This window comes from Mirounga leonina, unplaced genomic scaffold (assembly GCF_011800145.1).
Source record: "Mirounga leonina isolate KUSES-001 unplaced genomic scaffold, KU_Mleo_1.0 Mir_175, whole genome shotgun sequence".
NCBI lineage: Eukaryota > Metazoa > Chordata > Mammalia > Carnivora > Phocidae > Mirounga > Mirounga leonina.
Window position 1 is genome coordinate 21,198,732 of NW_023270453.1, and position 27,919 is coordinate 21,226,650.

The 27,919-nt window shown below is 62.1% G+C and overlaps 3 protein-coding genes across 13 annotated transcripts in view; 1 reads left to right on the forward strand and 2 right to left on the reverse strand.

The window, feature by feature from the left end:
• Positions 1 to 621: 621 nt before the first annotated feature.
• RHBDF1 (rhomboid 5 homolog 1) lies at positions 622 to 18,363 on the reverse strand. 6 transcript variants are annotated; one of them, XM_035021773.1, is made up of 19 exons: positions 18,186 to 18,356; positions 7,621 to 7,761; positions 7,421 to 7,551; positions 7,046 to 7,150; positions 6,277 to 6,490; positions 5,666 to 5,875; positions 5,471 to 5,593; positions 5,241 to 5,398; positions 4,490 to 4,747; positions 4,262 to 4,373; positions 4,064 to 4,138; positions 3,813 to 3,974; positions 3,002 to 3,102; positions 2,786 to 2,849; positions 2,286 to 2,380; positions 2,028 to 2,103; positions 1,857 to 1,957; positions 1,575 to 1,728; positions 622 to 1,325 (listed from the first exon to the last, which is right to left on the reverse strand). In XM_035021773.1, exons 1-19 carry the CDS (start codon positions 18,189 to 18,191, stop codon positions 906 to 908), a joined length of 2,706 nt encoding a protein of 901 aa, XP_034877664.1. In that variant the 5' UTR covers positions 18,192 to 18,356; the 3' UTR covers positions 622 to 905. The 6 variants fall into 6 exon arrangements, with proteins under 6 accessions (XP_034877664.1, XP_034877663.1, XP_034877661.1 ...); XM_035021772.1 differs by having other exon boundaries at positions 3,813 to 3,926; positions 7,421 to 7,761; positions 18,186 to 18,363; XM_035021770.1 differs by having other exon boundaries at positions 7,421 to 7,761; positions 18,186 to 18,359.
• A 2,035-nt stretch (positions 18,364 to 20,398) lies between these two features.
• MPG (N-methylpurine DNA glycosylase) lies at positions 20,399 to 27,214 on the forward strand. The gene is made up of 4 exons (XM_035021786.1): positions 20,399 to 20,506; positions 22,749 to 22,982; positions 23,783 to 23,987; positions 26,770 to 27,214. Exons 1-4 carry the CDS (start codon positions 20,483 to 20,485, stop codon positions 27,144 to 27,146), a joined length of 840 nt encoding a protein of 279 aa, XP_034877677.1. The 5' UTR covers positions 20,399 to 20,482; the 3' UTR covers positions 27,147 to 27,214.
• The window catches only part of NPRL3 (NPR3 like, GATOR1 complex subunit), a 37,793-nt gene continuing 37,027 nt past the window's right edge, over positions 27,154 to 27,919 (reverse strand). For all 6 annotated transcript variants that reach the window (XM_035021781.1, XM_035021784.1, XM_035021783.1 and 3 more), the window contains one exon: positions 27,154 to 27,917. In XM_035021781.1, coding sequence (XP_034877672.1) covers positions 27,752 to 27,917 — 166 coding nt within the window. In that variant the 3' untranslated portion in view covers positions 27,154 to 27,751. The remainder of the gene's footprint in view (positions 27,918 to 27,919) is intronic.

Genomic DNA, 27,919 nt, shown 5'->3' on the forward strand with positions numbered 1-27,919 from the left:
AGTACCTGGGGCAGGAGGGACTGCTGCTGCCCAGTCACAGAGGGGAGGCAAGGGCAGAAAACGGTGCAGGTGAATCCAAAGGTCTAAGATGCTTCATTTGAGCCCTGTGCCCACACCATCCACTGGCCATAAGACCCTTTTACTGTGGTTTCTACGGCAAGGGGAAATAAAAGCAGATGGCTGGCTTTCAGTGTGTGCTTGGGGGGAAACAAGGGCCTTGCATCCAACAGTATGTGGATGAGGTCTCCAGCCTCAGCTCACAGGGTTCACGTAAAGCAACACCCTTCACCCTTTGGCTCCTGCAAAAAGAAGTAGCCTGTGGCTGAACTTGGAACTGCTGGCTACAGAGGGAGCGCTGGGGTCAGGGTGCTTCTCCGTGGGGGTGGGGGGATGAATGTGACAGCAAAGCCATGGGTTCTTCTATCATTGTCAGCTGCCAGTCACCCTAAGGAAGGGGGGCAAGGTGCAGCCATCCACCTGGCTGAGGGGCTTCACTGGGAGGTACATTTGACACTTAGTTCCCCGTTTTGGGGAACTGTAAGTGGGAGGGGAGGGTGAGGAAGAGGCCTGAAGGACCTCCCTCCATAGCCCTAGCCAGAAACCAGAAAGACGAGGCAGCTCTGATAAGTTAGTGGCAGCTAAAACGCTCCCGGTCCATTTATTGGCCACATGAGGTGGTCGTCCAGAAACTAGTTAGAAGGTAATCATGGGAACTAGTGTAATAAATGCCCTGAAGTACGAGACATTCACCAGCGGTGAACAAGGCACAAGAGGTCAGTGTTCAGGAAACGGGCAGGCCGGCACACAGGGCTCGCGGGCCGAGTCCTGTGGCCTGTGAGGCTCGGGGCGGACAGCGTGCCCGGCTCTGGCCTGCTGGGGCTCACAGCCCCGGTGCCCCGGCCAGCTCAGTGGAGCTGGGCATCCAGCTCGTACTTCTCACAGAACTTGTCAGTGAAGGGGATGCAGGTGAGGAACTCACACCACTCACAGCGGACGGGGTAGAAGTAGAAGAGGACCACCAGGCCGGCCAGGAGGCCCAGGAAGACCACCTGAAAGACGATGATCTGGCAGCGCTTGCGGTACAGGTCAAACTTGCCGAAGCTGATGTAGGGCAGGAAGGCAAAGGACAGGAAGAGGCCGCTGATGAAGCCCGAGATGTGAGCGAAGTTGTCGATCCAGGGCAGCAGGCCAAAGGTGAACAGGAAGAGGACCACAGCCGACAGCTTGAAGAAGGCACGCCAGGGCCGTGCCAGGACCTGCCAGCTCTGGAAGAGCTCCACGAATAGGCAGGCCAGGATGCCAAACTGCGAGCCGGCTGGGCCCACCTGGCGACAGTGTGGGTGGCTGTGAGCTGGTGAGGCTGAGCAGATGACGCCCACCCCCAGCCTGGACCCACAGCCCCATCTCCCCATCCCGCCTCCCATGGCCCAGAGCGCGTCAAGATGGAGGAGCCAAAAGGAGATGCTCCCAGGCTGGACTCTCCAGGGACCCAAACCCAGTGCCAGACATGGACCCAGTTTAGGATGGGCAGCAGGTACACTCAGGAGGGTGCCCACCCTGGGGGATGCCCTTACCTCTGCCCGGTATGGCAGGAAAATGGCACTGGCCAGGTTACCAGTGACACCACTCAACAGGTAGATGATGGCTATGCGGTGCCAGCCTGCCAGCTTCTCCAGGTCCCGCAGGACGGTCATCTGGAAGCAGACGGACACCAGGCAGTGCAGGATCCTACGGGGGGGCAGGGGGTGGTACTCAGGAGGGAGGCCACCCCTTCACCATCTCTGGCCAGCCACTCCTAGGGTCCCTGGGGCCACTCACCCCACCTACCCCTGCTCAGCCCACATGGTATCACTTGCCCAGCGTGCAAGAAGAGGGACAGCCACAGGCGGTAGAACTGGTCAGGCACCTCAGGGTTGAGGAAGGGTAGGAGCCCACACACGTCATCCATGCAGTGCACCTGTGCAGAGTGGCCCATCAGCACCCGCTGTGGCTGGGGTGGGGGAGGGACACTCGCCACAGAGGCCTACCTGCGAGCACAGTGTGGCCTCCTCATGGAAGTAGCCCCTCATGAAGTCACAGTACTCCCGGGAGGTGATCTCACACCTGGAAGGTCAGGCCAGGGTTGAGAGGACTTGGAGAGGGGCCTGCTGGGGCCCAGGGCCAGAGGCAGCCGACTGCCACCCAGGCCCCTTGGTATCTCGGGTTATTTCCGAACTTGGTGAGGGAGAGGGACCGCAGGGCAATGTTCTGCACCCAGGAAAGGCTGTGCACACAAGCGCACCTACCTGCCCTTTGTGCCGATGCAGCAGGGCCGGCCTGTGAGGGCACAGTCCATGTGCAGGTGGTTGGTGTGGTTCCCAGCGCTGTTTTTGGTGCAGATCTGGGTCACAAATGGGGGAGAGCGGGGTTAGGGCCACCCCCAACCCTGAGCCCCACACCACGCTTGGGGATTGGGGCAAAGATGCACAGGTCCTAGGGTAGGAAACTGGCCTCCCTTGACCTCAGGCATGCTGCCACACCCTGAGACCGATGAGCCATCTGTCTAGTTGGAATAATGTCACTTGACCTCCCAAGCTTCCACCTGCTTCTCCCGTTCTGGCTACCTGCTCAGAGAAGCAGGTGTTGGGAGGTAGACAGGCTGGGCAAAGGCCTGGGGCACAGCATCTGAATATGCAGGGTGGTCCCATGATGGCTGTCTCTGGCATCACATCACTAATGGATGAAGTGTGGATTCCTCCCCAACATGACAACAGTGATTCCAAACAACCCTTTCACTCTGGCTCACCGGCCACTTGGTGATGTCATCTGGCCACTCGTGGGGGTCCTCTGAGGAGGGCTCATCACACACCCTGCGAACCCAGCATGTGGTCAGACCCCGCTTTATCTCCTTGGCATCCACACCTGTCCAACTCAACAACAAGGGGGGCTATACCCTCTCCCCCCACACCCCACAGAGCCATGGGCTAAGGTGGTAAAGGCGGGGGCAGGCAGCAAGACTGACCTGGGGTCCTGGTGGCAGACAGAGCCAAACTGCCTCTTGTGGCCGCCAAAGTCTGGGGCAGTGGGGTGTAAGGGCCACTTCACCCACACTGCCAGTGTGGACTGTGGGAGACACAGGGTCAACCCCTGGTCAGAGCCCACCCCTTACCAGCACCGTCAACAGGACGCAGGAATCACCCTTACCCACAACCCAATCTCAATGAAAGTGGTCTCGCTAGCTGTCAGTGGCCCCAGCCCATCTTCGGGCATGTTGGGAGACCTAACAGGATCTCAACAGCAGAATTCCTATTAGCTTCAGAATAGAAACCACCAGTCCGGGAACTGGTATAAACTACAGCAGCTCCGCACAAGATGATGTGATAAAAACCTGGATGGGGGGGGGGCGCCTGGGTGGTTCCTCTGGTTAAGCATCCCACTCTTCGTGTCAGCTCCGGTCATGATCTCAGGGTCCTGAGACCGAGCCCTGCGGCCAGCTCTGAGCTCAGCGGGGGCCTGCTTCTCTCCCTCTGCCCCGCCCCCCGCTTGTGCTTTCTCTTTCTCTAAACAGATCTTCTTTTAAAAATTAAAAAAAAAAAAAACCTGGATGAATCTTTTTTGCTTTGTGGGTCTCTTTTAATTGCTTAGGGGAAAGAATACGACACTACCACTTGTGTCAGAAACAAGATGCACACGTGCGGAAAGAGCGCCCCCAAATCAACGCCTGGCTACGACTGTCTGTGACGTGAGAAGCAGGAGATGGGGGAGGCAGGGAATGAAGGTGAACGGAAGGCCCTTGCTTTGAACCACAAACACACGGCAGTGGGGGCACCCACCGAGCACTCGTCCTCCGATGTCTGCACGCACCCCGACCGGTCGTTGCGCACGCAGCAGGCCGAGTGCTTCTCACGCTCCCGCGCGGCGCGGATAAAACTGTGCACCTGCGGGTCCTGGCGCATGCAGGGCGAGAACTTGGCACCGAGGTGAATGAGAGCCTCCTGCGGAGGAGTGGGATGTGCAGCGGTGGCCCTGGCCCCTGCCAGCCCAGGGTTCCCACCCTCCAGTGCCCACAAGGCCCTGCCCTCACCGAGCTGGGCCCGATCCAGAAGTTCTCCTGCTGCACATACTTGACGTTCTCATAGACCCCGCGGTTCCGCAGGACCTGGAAGGTTGGGGAAAGAGATGAGACAGATCCCGCTCCAGCCCTCTCCTCCCAGGGTGACGCAGGAGGCAGTTCAGAGCCTAGACTCCAAGGGTCTGGGCCGGGGAGGGTGCCAGGGCTCACCGAGTCCACGGTCTCATGCTGCGAGAAGCCCACAGGCGCGATGCCGTAGATGCACACGGCTAGAATGGTGACGAGCGAGTGCACGAAGGTGAGCCAGTAGGTGAAGAAGGGCCTGCAGGGTGGAGCGTCAGCAGAGGCGGCATCCCCAACCCAGAGAACCCGCCCCCAACCTGGAGCTTTGCCCGCTCGAAGCTGCAGCCCACCCCCACACCCGCACGCCATGCCTACCTGTGGTCATCCATGTCCTCGATCTGACGTTTGACATAGCTGTCGATACGCTTGCGGTAAGTGCGGTTGGTGAGCCGGCCTACCATGCCCAGCCCGTACGGCCGCTTCTCCCTGGCAAAGAACTTGCGCACGGGCATCGCAATGCGCTGGCCCCGCCGCTGACCCGCCGTGCTCACTACCTCCTGCCGTAGCCGCACCTTAGGTTGCGGGGCTACTGCTCCACCCTCCTTCTGCTTCCGCCAGCCTCGTTCTAGGGGCCTGGGGGGAAGGGGCGCAGTCAGCCCCCGCCCTAGACGCCCGACCTGCTGCAATCCCTCCTGCACGGGGCCGACCCTCCCGCTCGGTCTTGCTCCTGTCTAGCAGTGAAGGCTCCGTGCAGCCATTCAGCCTCCTCCCAACCAGTAAAAGCAATCCTGAGCCCCTCTGGGGTGGAAGAGGTAGAGCCTGACTTACATGAGGTTCCCTGACAGTCTGCAAGTACTAATCACAACCCTCTCCTCCTCCCTGCAGGACTCTGCCCAGCCTGTGGGTTCTGGGATCATGTGCCCGTCCCGCAGGTGGGCAGCTGAGCCTTGGAGGGTGCCCGGCCCTGGGTCCCATAGCCACAGTGCACAAGCTGGGCTCACATTCCACAATCCTTCCCTCAGCCCTCCTGGGCACCAGTGTCCCAGGGCCCAGCCACTCTGACGGCCAAAAGTCTGGCCCCCTGCCCTCCCCTCCCCTCCCCTCCCCACGGGCCAGCGGCACTCACAGCATCAGATGGCTGCGCTCAAGTTCACTGCGGTCCAGGGCCCCACCCGTGAGGTCGGCCTGCTCCATGGCTTTCTCCCAGTCCTTGAGCGCCGCCTCCGAAGGGGACTCGAACACCTCGTCTGGGTACGTGGACAGCTCCTCATGGAGGACTCCTTCCTGAGCAAACATAGGCGATCAGGGTGGGCCACGCAGACAGAGGGGTGGCGGGTGATGCCCCTGTGCTCTTACCCGGGCAAAGAAGGACGTGTCCAACTCGTCGGGGAAGTCAGCTGTGTCCTCCTCCAGGAAGCTGGCAGGAGTAAAGCTTCGGCGCTGCGCCCGGCGCAACGTGCCATCCCTAACAGAGCGGCCCTGCCAGCAAGGAGGTGAGCATGCGGCGTGCTGGCCGCCGCGTTCCCAGCCTGCCCCGGCCCCCGCACCCACCTTCATCAGGGCCGCGGCCGCCCGGAAGCTCATCTTGGCCACCGATTCGCGCTTGCGTCGCCGCGGGAACCGGCTGCAGCCCGAGCGGGAGCTGGAGAAGGAGCAGAAGGAAGCGGCACCAGGCGTGACAGGCGTGTGCGGGGTACTCAGGCCGTCAGCCGTGTCATCCGCCACGCGGAAGGCCCGGCCCCGGGCCAGGGGGTCTACGATCTGGCAGACGGAAGGAGATGTAAGAGTCCAGGCCTGGGCTGTGGCTGTGGGGGCCCCTTCCCCACCCTAGACCCCGCTGTGGAGAACATAGCTGCCCCTCCTTCCCACCCCCCAGCAGGTCCCTGGATGGCTGTGCAGGGGGCTAGGAGGGTCCCCGTCCTCACTCATGAGGCCTTTACAATGCTGTGCATCCTGGGATGTTCTCCCATCCTGATCCCAGGACCCTGTCCCCTCCTCCAGGCCCCAGTTCCCAGAGAGTATCTTAGGTGCCTTTCTGGGACCATGTGACTGCCCCCACGCCAGGAGCTTCGCAGAGTCTCCTGTCTTCAGGTCGGCCGTGTCCCCAGCCCCGGCCCAGGGAACAGAGAGAGGCTGGTGGGAGGCAGCAGGGCTGGGCATACCTTCTGCATGCCCAGCTGGCATGGCCCCACGTACAGCGGAGGGGGCGTCTCAGTGCTGGCCAGAGACACATTGTCCTGGCTGGGCAGGTCCAGCTCCCGGATGACCTGGGGCTTCAGCTTTCCATAGCGCTGGCTGCAGTGGCGGATGCTTTTCCGCTGCCACTTCTGGGTGCTGTCACTGTCCTTGCTCACTCCGAACCAGTCCGCGGTGCCCCTGCCACGGGAGGGTCTCAGCAAGGGGAAGCCAGGTCGTCCCCCGGCCCCGCCAGGGCGGACAACATGCCCCAACCCAAGCCTCCAATCACGCCCGGGGCCTGGGGCCTGGGGCCAGGTGTGCTGGGTCTAATTAAGAGGATGGATGGGTTCCGGCCCTGGCCACCCCCTAAGCAATTAGCCAACTCCAAATTCCCACTAGAAGCGCAGATGGCAGGCCTTGCCCAACTGAGTATTTTACACCGATCCTCAGCCCATCCCAGAGAGGGGGGTTCATGGGGAGACACTGAGTCCACAGATGGCACGCAGAGCTCAGCCCTTCACCAGAGAGCTTGGCCCCAGGCAGCAGTTTGACCTCAGACTCCACAGAACTCAGGCAGTGGGCACTGCAAGGCCAGGCAAGCTGTCCACACCTCTTGGACATGCAAGGAAAAACACCACCAGGACCTGCTGTTAGGAACCCCAGGGAACACCAAAGGCACTGGTAGCCCCCAAGAGATCGCAAGCCATGCACACGCCACCTGACGTCCACACACTCACGCCCTGCCCCAGGTACCTGAGCAGGGACCGAGAGAGAGAGCGGCGCTGTGGCAGAGCCCTGCGGGCAGCGGGGGGACCCAAGAGGGGCAGAGTGTGGACACGCCCAGAGCGCACCTGCCGGCTGTCCAGGGGCCAGGGCGTTGGGATGGGAGAGACAGAGAAGGAGACAGGGGGAGGTGGTGGGGAGCAGGGAAGGTGGCAGGTGAGAGCAGTTGGTCCCCAGAACAGGAGGAGGACAGGGTGACATGGGGAACAAGATGGAGGAGACAGCCGAGACAGGAGGGACCCTGGCTCCGGTCCCAGCCCCCGCACCCAGAGGGGACAGTTCTGCCTGCCTCTGCCCCCTGGCCCCCCAGCCCCCACGGGCGGAGCCGCCACGGCAGCCGAGTACCTGCGGATGGTCTGCGTGATGGACATCTGGCGCTGCAGCGGCGGCCGCCGGAGCTCATGGTGGGACGCGGGGACGTGGGCCGTCTCGGCAGGCATACTCACACTCCGCAGGAAAGCCTGCCGTCTCAGGGGCTGCGCCGTGGGGTCACAGTGAGGAGGCTGGACGGGGCACACGCCCAGCCCCTGCCCAGCAGTGCCTACCTGGAAGAAGCCGGGTTCCTCTGTTGCCGGGGGCACCACAGCCGGGATGTCCAGCCTCAGCCAGGGTGGCTTCTTGCGCTGCAGGCTGCTTGTGCTGTCCCTGCGGGCCTCGCTCATGGCGCCAGGTGGGGCACGGCAGGCCTGGGAGGGGGACGGTGATTCAGTGCTGACGGACCTCTCAGGGGTCACTGGGCCTAGGGAGGGTCCTGGCCCCGATGCAGCAGTCCTCCTCTGTGCTCAGCACCGATCTGCTCCGTGCCTGCTTCGCCCGTCCCTGGAGACACCGCGGGGCACGAACTAGGCCCTCACAATACAAATCCATTCATGTCCAAAGAGAGAAATTCAGGACAAGTATTTGAGCATCTACGATGAGCCACTCCTAGGTGCTCAGGGACACACTGGTGGAGAAACAAGGAGACAAAAACAGACAAAATCCCTGCCTCTCTGGAGCTTACGGTCCAGACAAAAAACCTGTAAGTACAGGGTGCTTGGTGGCTTGGTTGGTTAAGCGTCCGACTCTGGCTTTCGGCTGGGGTCATGATCTCAGGGTCGTGGAACTGAGTCCCACTCAGCACCGAGTCAGCTTCTCCCTCTCCCTCTGCTCCCCCCACTGCCCCGCCGCTTGCACTCTCTCTCTCTCAAATGAGTAAATAAAATCTTAAAAAAAAAAACCAAAAAACTATAGGGGCACCTGGGTGGCTCAGTCGGTTAAGCATGTGACTTCAGCTCAGGTCGTGATCTTCGGGGTCCTGGGATCAAGCCCTGCGTTGGGCTCCACACTCAGCGGGGAGCCTGCTTCTCCCTCTGCCCCTCCCCCTACTTGTGCTCTCTCATTCTCTCAAATAAATAAATAAAATCTTAGAAAAAAACCAAAAACCTATAAGTAAGTAGAGACACCATGTTAACACATGACAAGTATGATAGGGAAACATAGCACGTTACAGTTGCTGGGGCATGGATGTCTCCCTGGAAGGTGACATCTAGCAAAGACCTGAAGGTGGTGATGGAGTGAACAAGGCTGCTGGAGAGGGCAGAGTTGCTCCTCACACAGGGAACAGCCAGTGTGAAGATCTCAGCGAGTGTGCACACAGGCCGGCTGAGGGTCTCGCCCCAGTCTGTACATGGAGCGAAGCTCAAACCTGTCTGACCCAGACCGCACCCTCTTCCCCACCATGCCGTCTGCTCCGAAGACAGAAGGCCCCTGCACCCATGACAGGGGGGTGCGACCCCTGCATCTCACGGAGGAGTGGCCACGGGGCTTCCCCATCCGGGAGCTCCCACCTGCAAGGGACCTTCTGAAAGCCACCTGGGCGCAGATGCTGCCGGGACCACCAGGGGGCGTCGCGCACCGAGAAACAGACACACGGCGCGCACCCCCCTCAGCATCTGAGACACAGGGCAAGGGCCCAGGACCCAGAGCAGAAAGGCCAGGGCTTGATGTGGGCCTCCACTGCCTGGCCATGTGACAGTGAGGCAACGACTATGTGACCATGGCCTCTCTGGCGCTCTACTCCCCGCTTACAAAAGGTCACTTTCAGGGCTGCTCTGGTTGCCCCTCCCCAAAGAAGGACCACAGGGTGTCTGGAAACGGGAGATCCAAAGCACATTGTGGGGCATGGAGAGCAGGGAAGTGGCCGAGCAAGAGTCGGAGGGAAGAGACTCCAAAATTCCTCCACTGCATTCAAGAGCTAGGGAACCAGACAGACTCTGAAATTCGGGTTGGGGGTGGCACCTGGGTGGCCTCTGACTTGGGCTTAGGTCATCATCTCAGCGTGCTGGGATGGAGCCCCGTGGTGGCGGGCTCCGCACTCAGCTTGTCCCTCTGCCTCCCCCACCACCACCACCACCCCGCTCGTACTCTCTGTCTCTCAAATCAATAAAATCTTAAAAAAAAAAAAAATTCGGGTTTAGGAACCCACCCACAAATGCCTCTAGAAACGACCTCCCTTGCACTGCCTGAGAAGATGTAGAGAAAACCCCACCCCTGCCTTACAAATAGGCAAACTGAGTCCTACAGAACAGGGGCTTGCCTTACCTGAGGTCACGTATTCGGGTGGCATAACTGGACACAGGCCCAGAATGCTGCCCACAGCTCCTACTGGACTTACACAGAACAGGGAAGGCCAGAATTCTGTTCGGAGCAACTCCCAGCTTTTTACTGACCTGAGAAGGTCGACCTACACAGACCCAGAGGGCATGGAATGCTGCCCTCCACAAAACAGGGGCAGCCCCAGGTACTGCGTACAGCTCCTTCCGGCCCTGGACCCAACGCTGGGGATCCACAGTCTGGGTGCCAGAGGGCTGGCCTCTCCAGGAGCCCCCCCCATACATTCCCAGCACCTCCAAGTGATACTGGCTGGTCCTCGACTTCGGAGTCCAAGGAACCTCTGGCAGCTGTTCGGCTTACACCACCACCCACACCCATGCCCCTACCAGTTCCCACTGCCCCCATGGCCTCTCCTCACAGCTCCCGCCCGCCTCAGGGCTTGAGTCACGCCCCGCCCCTGCACACGCATTCTGCCCAAGGACCCACAGCATTACTCAGGCTGGCCCCACCCTGACAGATGCTCCCAGCCCTGGATCTCCGGGCACAGCTCAGGGCATCAGCCACGTGTGGGCTGTCCTGTGACTGCCGGGCCCACAGTGCCCAAGACAGGCCTGGTCCAGAGCCACTGTTCAGGAGACATTGGTCACTAATGCGCACGGACTGGCAGGGGCCTGTCCTCACCATCTGGAGTGATGTGGGGTTCCTGGCGGGGTCTGGTAGGAGTAGCTGAACACAAGCCGAGGTCGGGGCAGGGGGACCCCAAGCCAAGAAGTGGGAAAAGGGTGGTGAGGTACCCAGGGACTCAGACATTCCCCAGCCCCTCCTAGCCTGGGCCTACAGCTGGCCCCAGGAACACAAGAACCATTGAGCTCATGAGGGAGGCACCAGATCCCTGCCCGTGTGCCCAGATCTCCCAGGGTCCCTCACCTCCACCCAAGTCCTTCCTGTTTTGGGGGTGGAAGCAGGAGGGTGCTCTGTAACCCACAGGGCTCCAGGATCCCCACCATGCCCCCAGTGCTGCAGGGTCCTGGTCTGCCCCAGCCCTCTGTGCATAGTTTCCCATCTGGGCCTCAAGTGGGTGGGATCCACAAGGGGGGGTGCTCCACAGTGGGCCCCAGGGGTGTGGGGGAGGGGCGGGCCCAGAGGACAAAGAGTCTGGGCTGGGGAGGGGCACCGCGCCCACCCAGGGGAGACAGTGGCTCAGTGTCCAGGCCTCCCCCAGGCACACAGTGGGCTCTTGTTCCCAGACAGCCCCGCAGGGGGGAATCCCAACAGCATCTCTGCTCTGCTGACCCCCTCGGTGCGGGAAGAAACGGCAGCCCCAGGGAGGGCCTGACTGCTCGGGGTCACACATCATCTGAGTCACTCTGGCGACAGTCAATGCTGCCCACCCAGGGCCCAGCCCCATCAGGAGACCCCTAACTGGGCATCCAGAAGTGAGCTAGAAAGTGCTGACAACTGCTCAGCAAATGCTAAGGGTGGGGACCGAGCTCAGCAAGGGGGCACGAAACAGGGGCAGACACAACACCCAGGCACTCCGGGCAGCACAGGACAAGCGTGGGGCTCATGACGAGGGCCCCCCAGAGTCACAGGACCACCAGGGCTGCTTTAAATGGATGGAGAGTACTAGGAGTAGCTACAGCCTCAGGGCAGAGGGCTGGGTGGGGAGCAGGGGCAGGTCCTACTGAAGCACGTGCCTGCCCTGGGGATGAGCGGAGACCTTCTGGGCTGCCACATGCACAGACAGAAGACAGGGCCAGGAAGCCAGGGGAGAGCCTGGCCTGAGACACCGGGCAGACCCTGCTCACCTTCACCACCTGCAAGCCTCAATTTTTGTCTGGCACACAGAGGTGCTTGAGAAGCAGCGGCTGAACAAAACGCCCGGGCTGGTCAATGCCTGCCGGCTCTGCGGGGCTCCCTGAGGGCAGCCAGAGGAGGAGAGGAGAGGGGAGCCCGAGGAGGAGAGGAGAGGGGAGCCCGAGACCCAGGAGCATGTACGACCAGAACACTAGCCACGGGAGGCACTTGGCCGTGGGAGCCTTCGGAGATGCCCAGTTTGGTAGGGTGTAACCAAGACGCAGGAGGAGACTGGGGAGCAGGTGTGGCCTGCCCCAGCCTGGACAGTGGCCAGAGCCACTATGAGACTGGATCCTCAGGTGCGAGCGGCGGCCACCAAGGCACTCGGGCCTGCTCAGCCAGCTGGCAGGACGATGCCAGCAGGGGCGGCTGGAGGCTGCGTGGAGAGCCGGGATGGCCCAGCCCCAGGACAAGACCCACCAAGCCCCGGCCCCGCCCTGCCCAGGGGACCGCCCACCGCCAAGGTCAACTGGAGCAATGGCCCCACCCCAGGACACCTGCCCAGGCGTGTCCCCAGCTCACCGGAGCATGATCCCAATGCTCCAGCCTCCACACTAGAGTCCTGACCTCTGACCCCCACTCTTCTGTTTGACCCCTAATCTGATGCCCAACCCCCAAAATGCCCTGCAAACGGGGATCACTAGCCGAGTGGCCTCCCAGAATCCAGGCCTTCACCACCCACATGCTACCGTGTAGCAAAGCAAGTCACCTGGCCTCGCTGTGCTTCTCTGTCTCATGTATAAATGGCATCATGCTAAAAATGGTACTGGTCGGGTCCTCAGCCCTCCTCAACCCTCCCAGACCTCGCCGCTTCTCTGTGAAGGAAACGAGCTCAGAGAGCAGCAGGGCAGGCCCGAGACCTAGCTGATGGCCTGCACAGTGCCCTCTGCCCATCCCCAAGGGGACACGTCCATCCCTACCTCCCGGTGTCACCCGTCACAGGACAGACGTCACCCCAGACAGGTATGCAGAAGGCCAATAACAGAACAGGAGGTTCCCTGCTACAGGAGGCCCCGAAGGCACAGGAATCCCTGGTGATAATTACACGCCGGGACCTAACCAGGGAGGGTGGTGCAGAGGAGGCTCTAGCCCTGGGGAGGGCTGCTGCCCAAAAGCTCAACAGGCACATACGGACCTGGGGGTCCCTGACAACCAGAATCAAAGCCCTGGACCCCACTGGCTCTGGCAGGGGCTGAGAGGGTGAATACACCCCAGGTTGGGGAGCCCCAAAGCTCAGAGAGGTGGCAGGTCCGTGCCCCACAGTCAGCAAGCCAGCAAGGGCGCAAGGGAAGAGACTTAGCTATAGCAGATTCTGGCTTCGACAACCTGAGGTCTAGCTGGGTCTCGGGAGTTAGGTGAAAGCCTCCCCCCAAGCTGCAGAGGGGAAAGGCCCACATTCTACCAACATGCCTGGCTCAAGGGCAGATGAGCAGCCGGACCACCACTCAGCGCCCCCAGAAGTTCCCCCACTGACTTGACGCACGTGTGCTCCCGGTGCCCTGACACCCTCGGGCTTAGCGAGCTCCTCCCCGAATGGGCCAGCTCCTGGATAGTACTAGAGAGGTCCCAGGAGGGGACACCAAGTCCTGAAGTCTGTTTTAAGAGCAGAAACGGCTTGTCGTCAGAAGCCTGGCACACCTGCCGGAAACCTGGGTCTAACTGACCCTGCTGACCTATCACAAGCCCTGGGAAGGGTCCTCTGTACCATCTTCCAGATAAGAAAACTGAGGCTCAGAGAAGCCAGTCACCACCTGAGGTCACCGAGCCTCCAAGGGGGGGGGGGGTCAAAACCTTGGACAATGTCTGCCCAGGAGATGGGGTCCAAGGGACCCGTGTGCCTGCCTAGCTGGCCCTGGCCACAGCCCCCCAGGGCCCCCAACTCCACCCTGTCCTGACCCAGAGCCTTTCAGCTCAGGGAGGAGGGGTCGCCCTCAAACACACCCAACCCAGAGAACAGGCCGAAGCCAGGGAATATGATCCTTGGGTAGAAAGTGGATCCTGTCACAGACACCGAAGCTGGAAGGGGAGCACCTCACATCCAGGGAGAGGAGCAACGGGGTGTGCCCAGAGCAGTCATTGGGAGCTGAGAAGACCCTGACAGGGGGCCCTAAAAGGCAGGGAAGACCTGGGTCATCCCCTCTGAGCCAAGGGCCCCCCGAGAATATGAGTTCCCAAGGACAGCAACTTGGCCGGACACTAATGCTGCGTGAGGGATTCTGGTCATGGCAATTCTCCAGCTCGGCTGCCCTCAGTCAGCCTGTCTGCACAATGGGAGACTGGTTGGCTGCTTGGAAGGGTTGGGATGGGGCCTGGGGCCCCGCATCTTAAATTTGGGGCCCCTTGACTCCTGTGCCCACCTACTAGCCCTGCCCCGTTCTCAGGGAAAAGAACCTAGCTTGCCCAGAATGGCCCCTGGTGGCAGGGGGCTCAGCTGAGGGGCCTCTTGGACCCCAGCCAGCTATTGGGTTCCCCACCTTCCTCCTAATTTCTGGGGGCTCTCTAGGGGGCTGGGGCTGGCTCCAGGGGGGTGGGGAGAACCCAGCATCTAGCTGGGCCAAACCTGAAAAGCCAGTTTCATCCTTGAATCTTCTCAGTCAGGAAGTCCCAAGGTTGGGGGGGGGGGGGGGGGTCCCCCCACAAGGCTAGGGCCCCGGGGTCCAGGCCCCCCCCCCCCAGACAGACAGAGACACACAACCCAAGCTGCACCGAACGAACTCGGGTCAGGAACCAGCTGGGCCTTGGGCAGGCATGGCTGCGAGATCCCCTGCCCATTCCCCATCCAGCCACAGACAAGCCCGCAGCAGGACAGACAGCTAGGCCGTCCCCCGTCCCCCGAGCACCTGAGGTCCAGCCATCTTCCCTGCCAATAGAAGGCCTGCCTCTAGGCACGCCCCCACGCCCCCCACCTCCGCTCCTCTAGGCCACTGAACACAACGCAGCGGGGTCTTAGGGAGTAGCTCCCCGGTCCCCGCAGTTCCAGGATTTACAGAGTGGGGAGACAGGGGTTGTGAAGTCCCCCGCCCCTAGCCCCCCAACTACTGCTATTACTGATGATCCTATTCCCGTCCCCTGCGAGGACGGCTGGGACAGGGACGGTCCCGAGGAGTCCCACCCTCGGAGCTGGAGTTTCGACTTGGAGCACCACCCACCGGTGGCGGCCGGGACGGAAAACGTCAAGGGGGGGAGGGCACAGCTCGGAGGAGCCTGGGGACACCCCCAGACTCCGAGCCCGCCCGCTCCCAGGACCCTCAGCTGTTGGGCGGGGGCTGGAGCCGAGCTGTCCGGCCCGGTCAGGCCGCCGGGACGTGCTAATCCGGCCCTGGGCTATTTTTGCGGCGCGCTGGGTTAGGAATCCCGGGCTGGGCCGCCTCCGCGGGTGGCTCGGGAAACTCCGGGACGGCAAGTCCGGACGCCGCGGGCGGCAACTCGCCCGGACCCGGACCCAGGCCTGGACCCCGCGCCCGGCCCGACCCCAGCCGCTGCCAGCGCCTCTGGCCGTGGCGGGCTGAGCACGGGCCCCGCGCGCAGCGGACGCAGCCCCGGAACCCGCCCGGCCCGCGGAGCCCTGCGCCCCGCTCGCGGAGCCCTGCGCCCCGCTCCCGGCGCGCTCACTCACCGCCGCCGCCGGCACCGGGGGGTCCTCGGGGATCCTGGGGGCTCCGGGGAGGGGCTGCCGCCGCCGGCCGGGAGGGCGCCCGCGCCGAGTCCCCGCCCGCGCGCCCGTCCGGCCCGCCCGCCCGGGAATGCCATGGAGCGAGGGGCGTGCGCGCCGGGGGCGGGCCCGGCCGGAGGGGGCGGCCGCGCTGACTCAGGGCTCAGGAATGCGCGCGGCCCGCCCGGCCCGAGTCACCTCCTCCGGGAAGGCCGCTGGGCTCCGCTCTCCCGTGTGTCCGGCCGCGGGGATAGCTGTGGCTGGGGGTCTTGGCCGCCTTGGCCGCCTTGGCCGGGGAGGGAGGACCTAGTGGCCCAACGGGACACAGCCTCCGCGTCAATGGAAGTCCTGGGCTCCTCAGCCTCTCCCCGCCTCTAGGGTGAGGCCTGACCTTATGCTGCCTTGACTTGTGCTTGAGAAAGGGGGGAAGGGGCAGGTGTGGGACAGTGTCCCTGGATCTCCTGTAAACCGAACCACCGACCTCCTCTGAAGGTCCACACTAAATCACTCACCCTACATGCACCCGGTCCCATGGGAGCACTCACACACTCATACAACACGTGCTCACGCATCCGTGCAGGCACACGCCCACATGCTCTAACCACGTATCCACACACACGCGTTTACAGAGGCAAACGCACACCTTCACACCCCCTTCCATTCAGTTACACACGTGCACACACCGCAACTGTACACTCCCACTCATGTGTTTACCCAGGGCTGCACACACACACTCACAGCAAGGGCAGGTTCAGAGCAGTGGGCCCCTCCCCGGACCCCTATGCTCCCCGCAGTCACTCCCAGGCCGGGCTGGGCCTGCAGCCCCCCAACCCGAACCCGTCAGGGCAGAGGTGGTACTGCTGGTTTCCACTCCGCACGCTTCGCTCTCCCAGAGCTTGCCCACTGCTCCGGGGGCGCTCATCCCTGCCTCTCTGAGTCGGACACGAAACGACCCATCTGCTTGAGGCTGAGGTGTGGGTGGGAATTTCCCAGCATCCCTCTCTCTTGACTTTGCAGGACTATGTGGGGCTGAACCACTCAGAGGACGACCAGGCAAGGGGGGAGGGGAGTGCCGACAGCAGGGTACAGTCAGGGTACCCAGGCTGCCTCACGATGGTCTCCGTTATGGCCCTGGAGAAAACAGAACTGGGACCACAGGTCTCCTGAGGACCCTTTCACTAGTTGCCAGAACACCTTGGGGCACCAGTGGCCCCGCACCTCAAGCCTTGCAGTGCCTACGAAGATGGCCTTTGCTGTTCTGGGACCAGGTGGCACTGGCCCTCTCTGAACAGAGTCGCTGCACCGTCAGCAAGTCATGGCGGGCCTGACTGCACACAAGACCCCGTTCTTGACTACACAGAAAATAACGTTGATGGCGTGAGGTGGCAGCCACCTTACGGGCTGGCCCTGGAACCTGGGCAAGGGGCAGAATCCTTGATCATATCCTCTCCCATACCAGGGGACAAAGCGGTGCCTCCTGGATGAACACAGGCGTATCAACACAATTCTCAGGTAGCTTTGGAGGAGTTATAGGAGGACTCCTTCACTGGGGGTGGGGAGGGTGACTACAGGTGGGGACACAAGGCAAGAGGGCGGCTGCCCAGTGCTGATGCTCATGGCCCCTGCAGCCTACACGTGCCACTCCTCCCATGCCAGGCTTTTGGCCAGACAGGACAGTCTCTCCATGCCAGGCATTCTCGGGCATGCTCGACCCCTGCCAGGGATCAGCAGGTCCCGCCCACCTGGATGCCCAGGCAAGCCTGGCAGGGTCAGCGGTGGGGTCATTTCTGGAGTCCAGGGCCTGGGCTCGCCTCCAAAGCATGCCATGGCTGGGCATCCAGTGTTGGCAGGTCCCCTCTTGCAGCAGTCTATGCGTTCAGTGACAGGTAAATGGCCTCCCCTGTGTTCATTCAAGTCACCTCCTCCGAAGGGTCCTCTTGGTTCCTGAGTTTAAGTGGGATTCCCAGCAGCCTCTGTCACAAATCCTTGCCCCTCACAGGTGCTGTTCCCAAGGCATTACCCCAGTATACCCTGGCAGGCAAATCCAGGAATTCCCCAGGTTCTCAACCCACCCCGGCATCCTGAACAAGGACCTTGGAATCAAAGGATGGTGCAAGCAGAGGCCTGGACCTAGTCCACACGGACATATGTATCCATACGTGTATGCTCTGCCTCATGTCTGCCCCACTGCCCTATGCTCTGGTGGCGCCCCTTCATGGAAAGCCAGCTCCCAGTCCCTCTCCTTCCTCTTCCTCCCAGCCCTAGAGAAATGGAAATCAACTGCAGCTGCCCAGCATGTGGACAGGTGACTGGGGGTGGGTGGATATCTGGACCACCCCCGTGGCTGTGGACTTCACCCTAGGACCTGAGGGGGTAAGATCCCAACCAATAGGAGGAGTTGCCATCAGCTACCCTGGAGTCCTCAGCTCAGCAGGCCAGTTCCTGGGCTTTGGGGAGCCTGGGTGGGCCCAGCTCCAGCCCCTGGCTCTTTGGGGAAGAGATGAAAGTGGGCCAGGCCAGCCAGGGGCCTGAAGTAACCGACTGTTCCGGAGGCAGCGGCCCCTCCCCGTGTCTCAGCGCATGGCAAGGGGTCCCATAAGCACCTGGGCCCAAGGCTCAGCACACTGGCAGCACAGCCCCAGAAAGGAAGGAGGCAGCCTCCACACACCTCCTTCGGCCACCCTCTCTGCCCAAGGAGGCTCTGACCCCCACAGAGCCCGTCAGATGCAGAGAGCCTTGGAGGCCAGTTGGGATACGAGAACCTCTGAGAAGCTGCCGGAGGGCCCTCCGCCATCTGACATGGAGCCCACTGGGCTCTGACCCGACTCTCTCCCTTCCACGGTATCAGCATCCTTACATTAAAGGACGCCGAGCCAGTGCGCTGGGTGCCCTGGGTCAGTGCTGGTGCTGGAACTGTGGACTCTGTACTCTGCTTTTTCTCTCAAGGCTTCAGTCACTGGCAGCCCACCCCAGCACTGATCCCTTTCAAAGCATGAAGGGTGTCCTCACCTCCATCTGGCACGGACATCCTCCAACACACCTCTCTCGGCCCAGCTGCAGGGCACACTGGGGACAGAGAAGGCCCTAGGCCCCTCCTCCCGCCAGGACCACCTCCTCTCACCCCCAGCCAGCCTGCCCAACAGGCCACAGTGGAAACGCTCAGCCCACCACTTCCAGCCTGTGGTGGAGCCCCAGACCGCGAACCAGGAAGTGGGGGCGGGGCAGAGGAGGGCCCACCCTGGAGAGGTTTCGCAAGCCCCTGCACTCGGCGGGAACATCTGGATAAAGTGCGTTGCTGGCACCAGCTCTGCCTCCTCCTGGGGCCCCGGCTGTGCTCTAAGCCTCTCCTCATTCCCAAGGTGGGGGTAAAACACCCCTTCGGGAACGGGTAGACGCCCCATGATTTCTACAAGGACCACGCACCATTTGTGAAATCAGAATAAAAATTAATACAGACGGCACCCACCCTGCCCCAGCCCTCACCAGGAGGACGGGGCCCAGCGGGGACCTCAGTTTCCCTCCCAGAGAGAGGAAGAGGGGAAAGGGAGGAGAGGAGGTGGACTGGGCACAAAGGAAGGCAGGAAGCAGGCGTCATTGTTTGGGCCGAACGGCTGCGGGGGGGTAAGAAGGAAGACAGGGGTGGGAGTCACAACTAGGCCTGCCTTCCAAGCATGGATTTATGACACATTGCCCACCCCCGGAAGCGGCACAGAGTGCCACAAACAGCTGGGTGGCTTCCAGCAGGCAGCTGGAAGGCTGGGGCCCTTCCTCCCCAGGAAGTCCTGGTGGGAGCCCTGAGGGGAGGGGGCCAGCAGCGCTGTTGGGCCTGGGCCTGGGCCCAGCCTGGAGTTCAGCCCCGGGGCTGGTCAGAGGAGGAGGAACACAGTGGGAGCCCAGAATCCTCCCAGCCAGACTTGCTCTCTGCTCATCTGAGGCCCCATTCACATGGCCCATCCAGCACTTCCTACCTGACATCATCCTATGCCCAGTTGCTCTCTGAGGCCCCACAGGTACCCCCTCCCAAGGCCAGGGTCACAGAAATCAAAGTGCAGGCCCTGCTCTTCAGGGGTTTTCCCAGGGCAGGGGTGGGTGATACAGGAGGGTGGGACTGTGCCTGCCACAGCAGAAGGGCTCTGCAGGGGACCCTAGAGCTACAGAGTGTATGGGGGGGGGGTGACTCTGCTGGGTGTTAGGTCCCCCATTCACCCTCCTGGTCCACTGAGCCACAGGCCAGCGGTGCGCCCCTCCTACCCCCCATCCCAACCCCACGATTGTCCCCAGACACCAGCCCTGCGCTTGAACACCTCCCCCAACCCATGGCCCTTCCTTCCTCTGGACCAGACGCTGCCCTCCCCAAACTCTCTTCGCCACCCGCCTTTGGGGACTCCAATCCGATTTAAGAGATTACAGGCAGGATGGGCAGCATCAGAGGTGGGAGGGCGGGACGGTCCCCATACCGCCCCCAGCCGCTCCCCTACGAGCTGCAAGCCGGGCGTTCACGGGTCCCCCACAGCCCTACTCCGGCCTCAAGCCTCTTGAGGAGGCTGGCCACGGTCCAGCAAGCCCGCCGAGGACGTGGGCGGGCTCCTCTGGGCATCTCTGGGCGGCAGAAGGGGTGGGGGCTCCACGGCGGACAGAATCCCCGGACCCGCCCGTGATGATGACCCGGGCAGGGGGCAGGGGCTTCCGGATAAGTCTGGCATCCGCTTCCTGGCCCACTTCCCATGTCCTCTCCCCACAAGTGCCTCCCGAAGGTCGGGAGCAAGTAAAACCCCTCCGCAGTCCAGGAAGGCGTGTCCCGAGGACCGGGGCTCCGCCACCACCTCCCCCACGCTCACTCCATTGTCACCCACCGAACCGTCTGCGGGCCACCCCCCCCAACCCCCAACCGGGGCCCCTCGAGGACCTAAGCAAGACTCGTGACGGACCAGTCCTCTTGGGGGTCCGACCACTGGCTGGCGGCCGCGCAGGGACCACCGTGCTCGTGGGGGCGGGACGCAGGTCACTGGGAGGAGCACCAGGCTGCGGGGGTTCTCGCCCCCACCCCAGCCGCTTCCCCCGCGCCTCACGCCACAAGTGTCCCGGCAGCCCCCGGGCCTTTGTCCAGGATGGGAGGAGCCCCCCACCCCACCGTCCGGCCCCTCCTCCGGGGGCGGATCGGTGCCGCGCGCTCGCCGCCGCTCCCCGAGCTTCCGTCCTCCTCCGCGCAGGCGCCGGCGGCACTTCCGGGGTCGCCTCTGGGCGGGCGGGTGGGGGGCTCCCGGCGCTGCGGATCCGTGTGCCCCGAGCCCGGCCCGAGCCGCGGGATGCCGGCGCGCGGCGCGGCCCAGGTGAGTGCGCGCCCGGGTGCGCGCGCTTCTGGCTGCGCGCACGGCCGCCCCGCGCTGCGGCCGAGGGACGAACGGGCTCCGGGGGGGCAATCTCCCCCGCAGTGGCACCAGCGCTGAGCGAGCACCCGGGGAAAACCAGTAACGTGCGCGCCGGCCCCTGACGGGGGCTGCACTCCCCAGACGGGCGCCCACCGGCGTGGCGGCCCCGGCTCGGCCGCTCCCTTTGTTGTTAGGAAAGTCGAGGCCCGACCCGAGGTTGCCAGTGACGTCTGGAAGGAGCCCCCGACCCCGATTTCCTGGTTGAATGCGCTGCACTGAGGCCCAGCTCAGACATGTCCTCCCCGGGGGCCAGGCTGCGACAGAAGTGACCTGGGTTAGCCCAAGGGGCCACTTTCTCACGCTCCTCACTTAGCGCCAGTCACAGCCGGATCAGTGTTCTCTCCGTAGTTACTAACCCTCGTTTGCCCGGGTTTTGATGGAGGGCTGTTGGGTCCATTGGACACCCACATCCAGGCCAGGCTCTTTCCTGCCCTCCGCCGGCTGGACCCGCTCTGCCAGAGAGCCTAGTCCCCAGGTTTTGCCTGGACACATCCTGGAAGGAGGGTGTTTCTTGCTAACGTTCATGGAGTGCTTGTTGTATGCCAGCCACGTGCCGGCCAGACTGCTCTCATTTTTCCTCCTAACCACCTTGTGCCACAGATAACTCGGTCCCTTTCTACAGATGAGGAAAGAGGCACAGACACTTGAGGTCATTTTCTGGAGCCCTTTCTTTAGGGGGCCCTCATTTCTAACCAGGGCCAGGGATGCATGTGAGGTGCCCAGGTACACGATTTGACACAGTGCTCACTCTTGAGTGCAACAGCAGGGTCACCCGCTACTTAGTCGTGCGGCCAAACCGCCACGAAGGCCTGTGAGGTTCAGATTCTAGGTCTATAATAGAGAAACTGAGGCCTCTCTGAGCCTCAGTGCCTGCGCAGTTTTGTGAGTCCCTCACCACCCAGGGTGGGCCAGGGCTGACCCAGCATGACCCGAGTGCCATGAGGCAGGCAGGGAGCCAAACTCCAGGTGGCAGCCTCCCAGCGTCTGAGCCCATGGCGGGTACTGGCAGATGGGCTGGGCTGCAGAGACGGTCACGTCAGTGTCCACTCTCAGTAGACTGGCAGTCTCCTTTCGATCTGGAACGTCAGCACTTAGTTAAAAATAATGGGTCTGTCTCATGCCAAGGAAATGTGGGTACTACTGAAAACCAGCCCTTGCGGAAGGTGTTTCCAGGCCCCAGTGCTCACCTGCTCTTCATCTTCTCCCACTTGTAGCAGCTGGTCCCAGAACAGCTGAGTGTGTGTGGTCAGGTTTCTCAGGCTGCATGGCAGCAGGTGGGAGGTTAGGTCTTGTCCCTTGGGAGAACTCACCTTTGCCCCACTTGCTCCTTATCATTATGACATCCTGGGTCATGAGAGAGAGGACAGTTGGGGACTCACCAGGGGTCATGCCCTGAGCACTTGGGTTGGAGCAAAGAAGACAGCCTGGTGCTCCCCGACCTGTGTGTGTCAGGCCTTCCTGGCCATTCTGAGGAGGGGAGCCCTACCAACACATCAGCCGGGTGGGAGGGATTGTGGAGGACACAGTGACCCACAAACCACAAACATTCCTTGGCCAAACCCCATCAGGGTCATGGCTGTGCTTTTAAATTCCTGGTTAGGGGGGCACCTGGCCGGCTCAGTCGGAAGAGCATACAACTCTTGATCTTGGGGTCATGAGTTTGAGCCTCATGTTTGAGTGTAGAGATTACTTAAATATAAAAAATTAACTCCTGGTTAGGGTCAGTGCAAAGGGCTGGGTTCCAGAAACAAGATGAGAAGTTTGTTTGGGGTCCACGTCATGAGTGGGAATGAGGATACCAGCCCTCCTGCCCTAGGCTGGAGTCCCCACTGTCCCCTCCTCAGGTCCTGCAGCCCTCTACCATCAGCCTGTGCATCTTCTGCATGTGGACAGTGTGTGGATCAGAGTGGCTACTCTCTCGATGCCACCAACAGCCTGTCCTCCCACGCAGGCACTTCCCGAGCCTCTGGGGGCCCAGCACAGGGCCGAGTACATCAGGTATCGCGTTCCGTTGGCACCGTTACAACCCCCAAAGGGGATGCCTCCGTTTGACGGATGAGGCCGGCAGTCGAATACAGTTCCTCCACTCTGACTTCACCGCAAAACCTATTCAGAAGATTTATTTTGTCTGTTCACATTACAGCTTTCCCGCAGAATGGGGCAAAAAAAGCAGCGGCTGTTGGAGGCAGAACGGCATCCGAGTCCACCAGACAGAGCCCAGATGCTTGCCCCTCTGGAGCCCTGCTTGGGGCCACCTGCAGCCCTGAGCCCCCAGCGCAGCATCTATTTCTCAAGCCCAAAAAGCCACTCTGCACAGCTGGGATCTGAGTTTTTCGACCAGCCCGCTGTCCCCCTGGCACGGGCATTTCTGGGACAGGTACTGTCACGTAGCCAAAGAATAGGCGGAAAGGCTTCGGGCCGAGGAAGACGCAGTTCGCTGCTGGCACACTCAGCGCTCCACAGGCCCGCCCTGGTCCCCTGTGGCCTGGACTGCTCTCCCAGGTGCCCTGCTGACCTGAGAGCCCCTGCCCTGTCCTCAGCTGGCCCTTCTGTCCCCTTGGGCCTCACCCCTGCCCAGGGTGCTGTCTGGGCCACCTGCAGCTGGCTCCTCTCCCTGGTGGGCTGCCTGCACTGACCCGCTCTTGGTGGCGCTGGCTACACCCGGGGCCGTGGTCCAGGCCGGGGCCACTGCAGGGCAGCTGGTCCTGCTGCTCGGGCCTTTCAGAGCCAGATGCGTGGGAGCTGAGGAGGACGGTCCTTTGTGGTCAGTCCAGGTGGAAGGCGTCCTGGGCAGCTGTGTGGGGACAGCACTGGCGCCCTGTGCCCTCCATGCTGCCCTGCCCCAGGCTCAGCATTTAAGTCCAAGGGGACTTGGGGAGGAAGAGGCAGGGAGATGGAGGGCCCCGCCAAGAAGACTTGAAGTGTGTGACTTGACTAGTGCTGGCTTTCCAGCCTGGCCCTGGCCGGAGGTTGAGACAGCTGCCACCCGTGGACAGGATACTTAGCAGGGCCTGTGTTCCTGGGGTGGGTGACAGGACAGAGGGGAGAGTGGGGGGCCTGGCTGGACCTGGGCGCCCTGGTGCACCCTGAACTGGGGAGATGATGCCCAGGCTGTGGGCTGTCACAGTTGGGTGTACCCCGGCCCCTCCCTGCTCTGAGCAGACGGACTGCCCACAGGTCCTGGTTCGACGACTTGATGACGGCACAGAGCTCCGCGGCCGCATTGTGGAGACGGAGGCATACTTGGGGCCAGAGGATGAAGCTGCCCACTCTAGGGGTGGCCGGCAGACCTCCCGCAACCGTGGCATGTTCATGAAGCCAGGAACGCTGTATGTGTACATCATCTATGGCATGTACTTCTGCATGAACGTCTCCAGCCAAGGTGAGCAGTGCTGGGGTGCTGGGGCGACAGGAGGCCTTGGGCCTTGGGCACGGTCCCTTCAGTTGGTGGCTGGGAGATCCTGGGAGGACCAGGCCGGGGCAGGTGTCTAAGCAAAGAGGTGTCACTGCTAAGCTAGATTTTCAGGAACGCTGGCTACACTGTCAGGGCACCAGGGCCCCCACTGGATAGAGGTCATGGGTTGACCTGAACACAGAACTGACTGGTTCCGCAAGGACACCGATGGTCACAGGGATCAAAGGTGGTGTCTCCTATGACCCAGGGTGGACCTGGGAGGGGCTGGTTGTGGGGAAATGAGGGTGAGATCAGTTTGGGTTGAGTTGGGCTCAAGCCAGAGCCTCGCCAGGTGGTCAGTTATGGGATCTGAATCAGTCATTCTCCGCCGGGGATGATTTTACCACCGGGGGGGGGGTACCATTAGGCAATGTCCAGAGATGTGTGGTCATCCCAGCTGGTGACGTGCTACTGGCGTCTAGCAGGTGGAGGCCAGGCATGCTGCTGAACGGCCCCCACCACACAGAATCCTCTGGCCCCAAATGTCAGTAATGCCGAGCAGAGAGATGCTGGTCTAGAGCTCCCAGGAGAACCTGCTCACCCTGTGAGACCTGCTCTGGGGCACTGTGAGCGGGTGGCTGTTTTCCGGAAGCTCTGTGCTCAAAAGGAAGAGCCCACAGCGCTGTCCTGCCAGCGGCACTGCTGACCAGGAGCAGGTCCGCCTGGCCCATTCTGGCCAGCCAGTCCCAGCCTGTGGGTGTCTGTTGAATCTCCCCACTGCCCATCCCAAGAGGAGCAAATGCTCGAGGAGACCAGTAAGAAGCTTGGGGTCTGGTATATTGTGTGTCACACACATTTGTTGAATGACTCCCAACGACCTGGGAGTTGTGATTGCAGCGAGGAGACAGCTGGACACGTCCAGTGTCAGAGCCACAGGGGCTAAAGGGCCTACAGGGGACCTGCGACTGATCCTGTGCCCAAAACAAAGCAGGTGTTGAGTGAAGCTGAGTGACTGGACATCAGAGGATGGTAGGGTCCTCTTGCCATTCTGGGGAGCTTACTTTGGTTGTCTGGCTTTACTTTGGCAAGAGAACCAACCCCCTCTTGTGAAGTGGGACTGAACTCAAGAGTCTAGCATTGCCCAGGGCTGTGGTCAACACGGAAGGGGAGAAGCCCAGGATTTTGGGGTTGTGGGGGGAGATACAGTGGACAGGGCAGACATTGGAGGTGGTGCGTTACTTTATGGCCATGTGACCATCCAGGTCAAGTCAGTGCGGGGGCAGGAAACCACACAGGTGGTCAGGCCCACACAGTCAAGGCCAAGGGTCATCTGGGCAGAGTGAAGGGGAGGGGAGGCCAAGGACATGGTCATTGCCTGCCTGCCCTCAGGGTGGGGGTGGCACAGAACCAACCCGGAGGGCAGGTGGTGTAGACGGAGGACCAGCAGGTAAGGACGGGGAGACTTGGCAGGAAGAGGTTAGGGTGTCGTGTTTTCATCAGGATGAGGGACTCAGATGCATTCCAGCGTAGGGGTGTAGGGATGGAGGAGGAGGCCACTCCATCCCAGGTGCAGGGGCTCTGCAGGACAGTGAGGGACATGTGTGGCACCCCCAGGGAGCCCTGAGGCTGGCGGGCTGAGGAGCCCAGGAATCACAGAGGCACAGGAACTAACTTCCAAGGCTTTGTGTACCCCGAGTGTATCTTGAGGTCCTTGGAGAACAGGCTGGTTAAGGGGCATCTGGTCAGCTGCTGGCTACTTGAGAGGGCCTGGCTGCTGTGTCCCCTCGGGGCTCCCAGATGCCAGTGGGGAGACCTTTGTGGCCAAGGTCCAAGAGCAGAAACTGGCCTGGCCACCCGAGCCTCTCAGACCCCCCGGTGGGGTGGCGGGGGGTGGCCCGGTTAGGGGAGCAGCCTTGCTGGAGGCTCAGAGTTCTCGTGGCCAGGGTCCTCACTGTCTCCAGCCATGCAAGACTGAGGGAATTGGGGCAGATGCTTCTTCCTGCGTGAGCCCTGGGGCCCAGAGTGTCCGTCTGCGGTCTCTGGTCTCTAAAAGTAGCTTGGACTGGGGCGCCCGTCTAGCTCAGGTGGTGCAGCGTGTGACTCTCGATCTCAAGGGTTGTGAGTCTGAGCCCCATGTTGGGTGCAGACATGACTGAAAACAAACTTGAAGCAGCTTGGACTGATACGCAAAGGGCCAGGGCTAGAAGGGATCCCAGGGAGTGAGGGGCTGTGTGCCAGCATCTCCTCCCGCATGGTCTCCCCCTGTGTCACTGGGCAGGGCTCCCCCAGCAGCGTGAGCACACCGGTAGCTGTTCTGAGCCGACCTTCCAGCTTGGAAGGTTCCAGCTTACCCGAGCGGGTAAGGCAGATGGGGTACCCTGGGGCCGGCTCAGAATCTGGCCCAGGCCTGAGGCTTCCTGCTTCGTGGTGGGGTGACCGTGCTCACAGACGACTGGCCCTCGGGGATCTCCTTTGCCAGCCTCACAGGTGCTGCCAGCCACCAAACCAGATGAAGCCGGGGAGGAGGCCGGCTACCAGCACCCACCACGCTTCTTAAAGAATAGGTTCTCCCTAGCTAGTGGTCAGGCATTCGGGCCTCGTGGGCACAGCCCACCTTGCAGGTGCGAGTCTGCAGAAGGTGGAGGCAGCAGACGTCTGGAGACTGAGCGCAGGGGTGCTCAGCACCTCCGCAGCACTGGACGTGCCCCGGGGTAGGGAGGGCAACAGCCTGCGGAGGCTCAGCTTTCTAGGCTGTCTGTGTGTCCCACAGGGGATGGGGCATGTGTCCTACTGCGAGCGCTGGAGCCCCTGGGGGGCCTGGAGACCATGCGGCAGCTTCGCAGCACCGTCCGCAGGGGCGCCACGGGCCGCGCCCTCAAAGACCGCGAGCTGTGCAGCGGCCCCTCCAAGCTGTGCCAGGCCCTGGCCATCGACAAGAGCTTCGACCAGCGGGACCTGGCCACGGACAAAGCTATGTGGTTGGAGCGCAGCCCCCCGGGGTCCAGTGAGCCAGTCGTGGTGGCGGCAGCCCGAGTGGGCGTTGGCCGTGCGGGAGAGTGGGCCCAGAAGCCCCTGCGCTTTTATGTCCGGGGCAGCCCCTGGGTCAGCGTGGTAGACAGAGCAGCTGAGCAGAACGCACGGGCCTGAGCAAGGGTCAGCTCCGACAAGGCTTTTTAATTGTTTAAAAACCAAATAAACGCTTCATGTCTAGAAAACAGTATTGCTTGTATCTCCGCCAGAGCCGCCCTCGTGGCCGTGTGCTTGCCGTCGGTCCTCCCTCCAGGACAGGACTCGGAGGCCCTGGGTGTGCGGGAGGCTGGACGCACTGTTCCTCAGGCCTGTGTGAGGGAGGGTGGGGGGCACCAGGGCAGACTCACCCCCAAGATGTGGACCAGGCCAAGCCCTTGTGAGGCAGGTGTCAAAGAGGGGCCGGGTGACAGCCTGGTCATGAGCCTCCTGGTGGCGAACACGAAAGCTGTAGCGGGGGCCGGGCCGGGCTCTCGTCCGCTCTTGGCCTCAGACACGTTTCTGCGTATCGCCCAGGGTGGCCGTGTGGAAGGCAGCAGTGGAGGGGGCCAGGGAACGAGGCCAGGGTTGGGAGGAGGGTCTGAGAGACGCACGGCCCGAATCTGTGTGTGGGAAGCACGCAGGCCTGAGTCCTGGACACTCCCTCCGGCTGGGAGCTCGGACACTGAGGCTGTTTCAAGGGCCGGATGAGAATGAGAACATGGAGGGCAGCGGCCTGCCTGGCCTCAGGGGAGCAGTGCCTGGAAGACGGCGATGACCGGGTCCTCGTGGGTGGTCACGACCAGCACACTGCGGAACTTGTCGAAGAGCATGAGCAGCTGGGAGCGCCGTGTGTTCTCATTGTACATGATCTCCTCCAGGTGGTGGCGGCCACGGAAGTAGTGCAGGAGCCT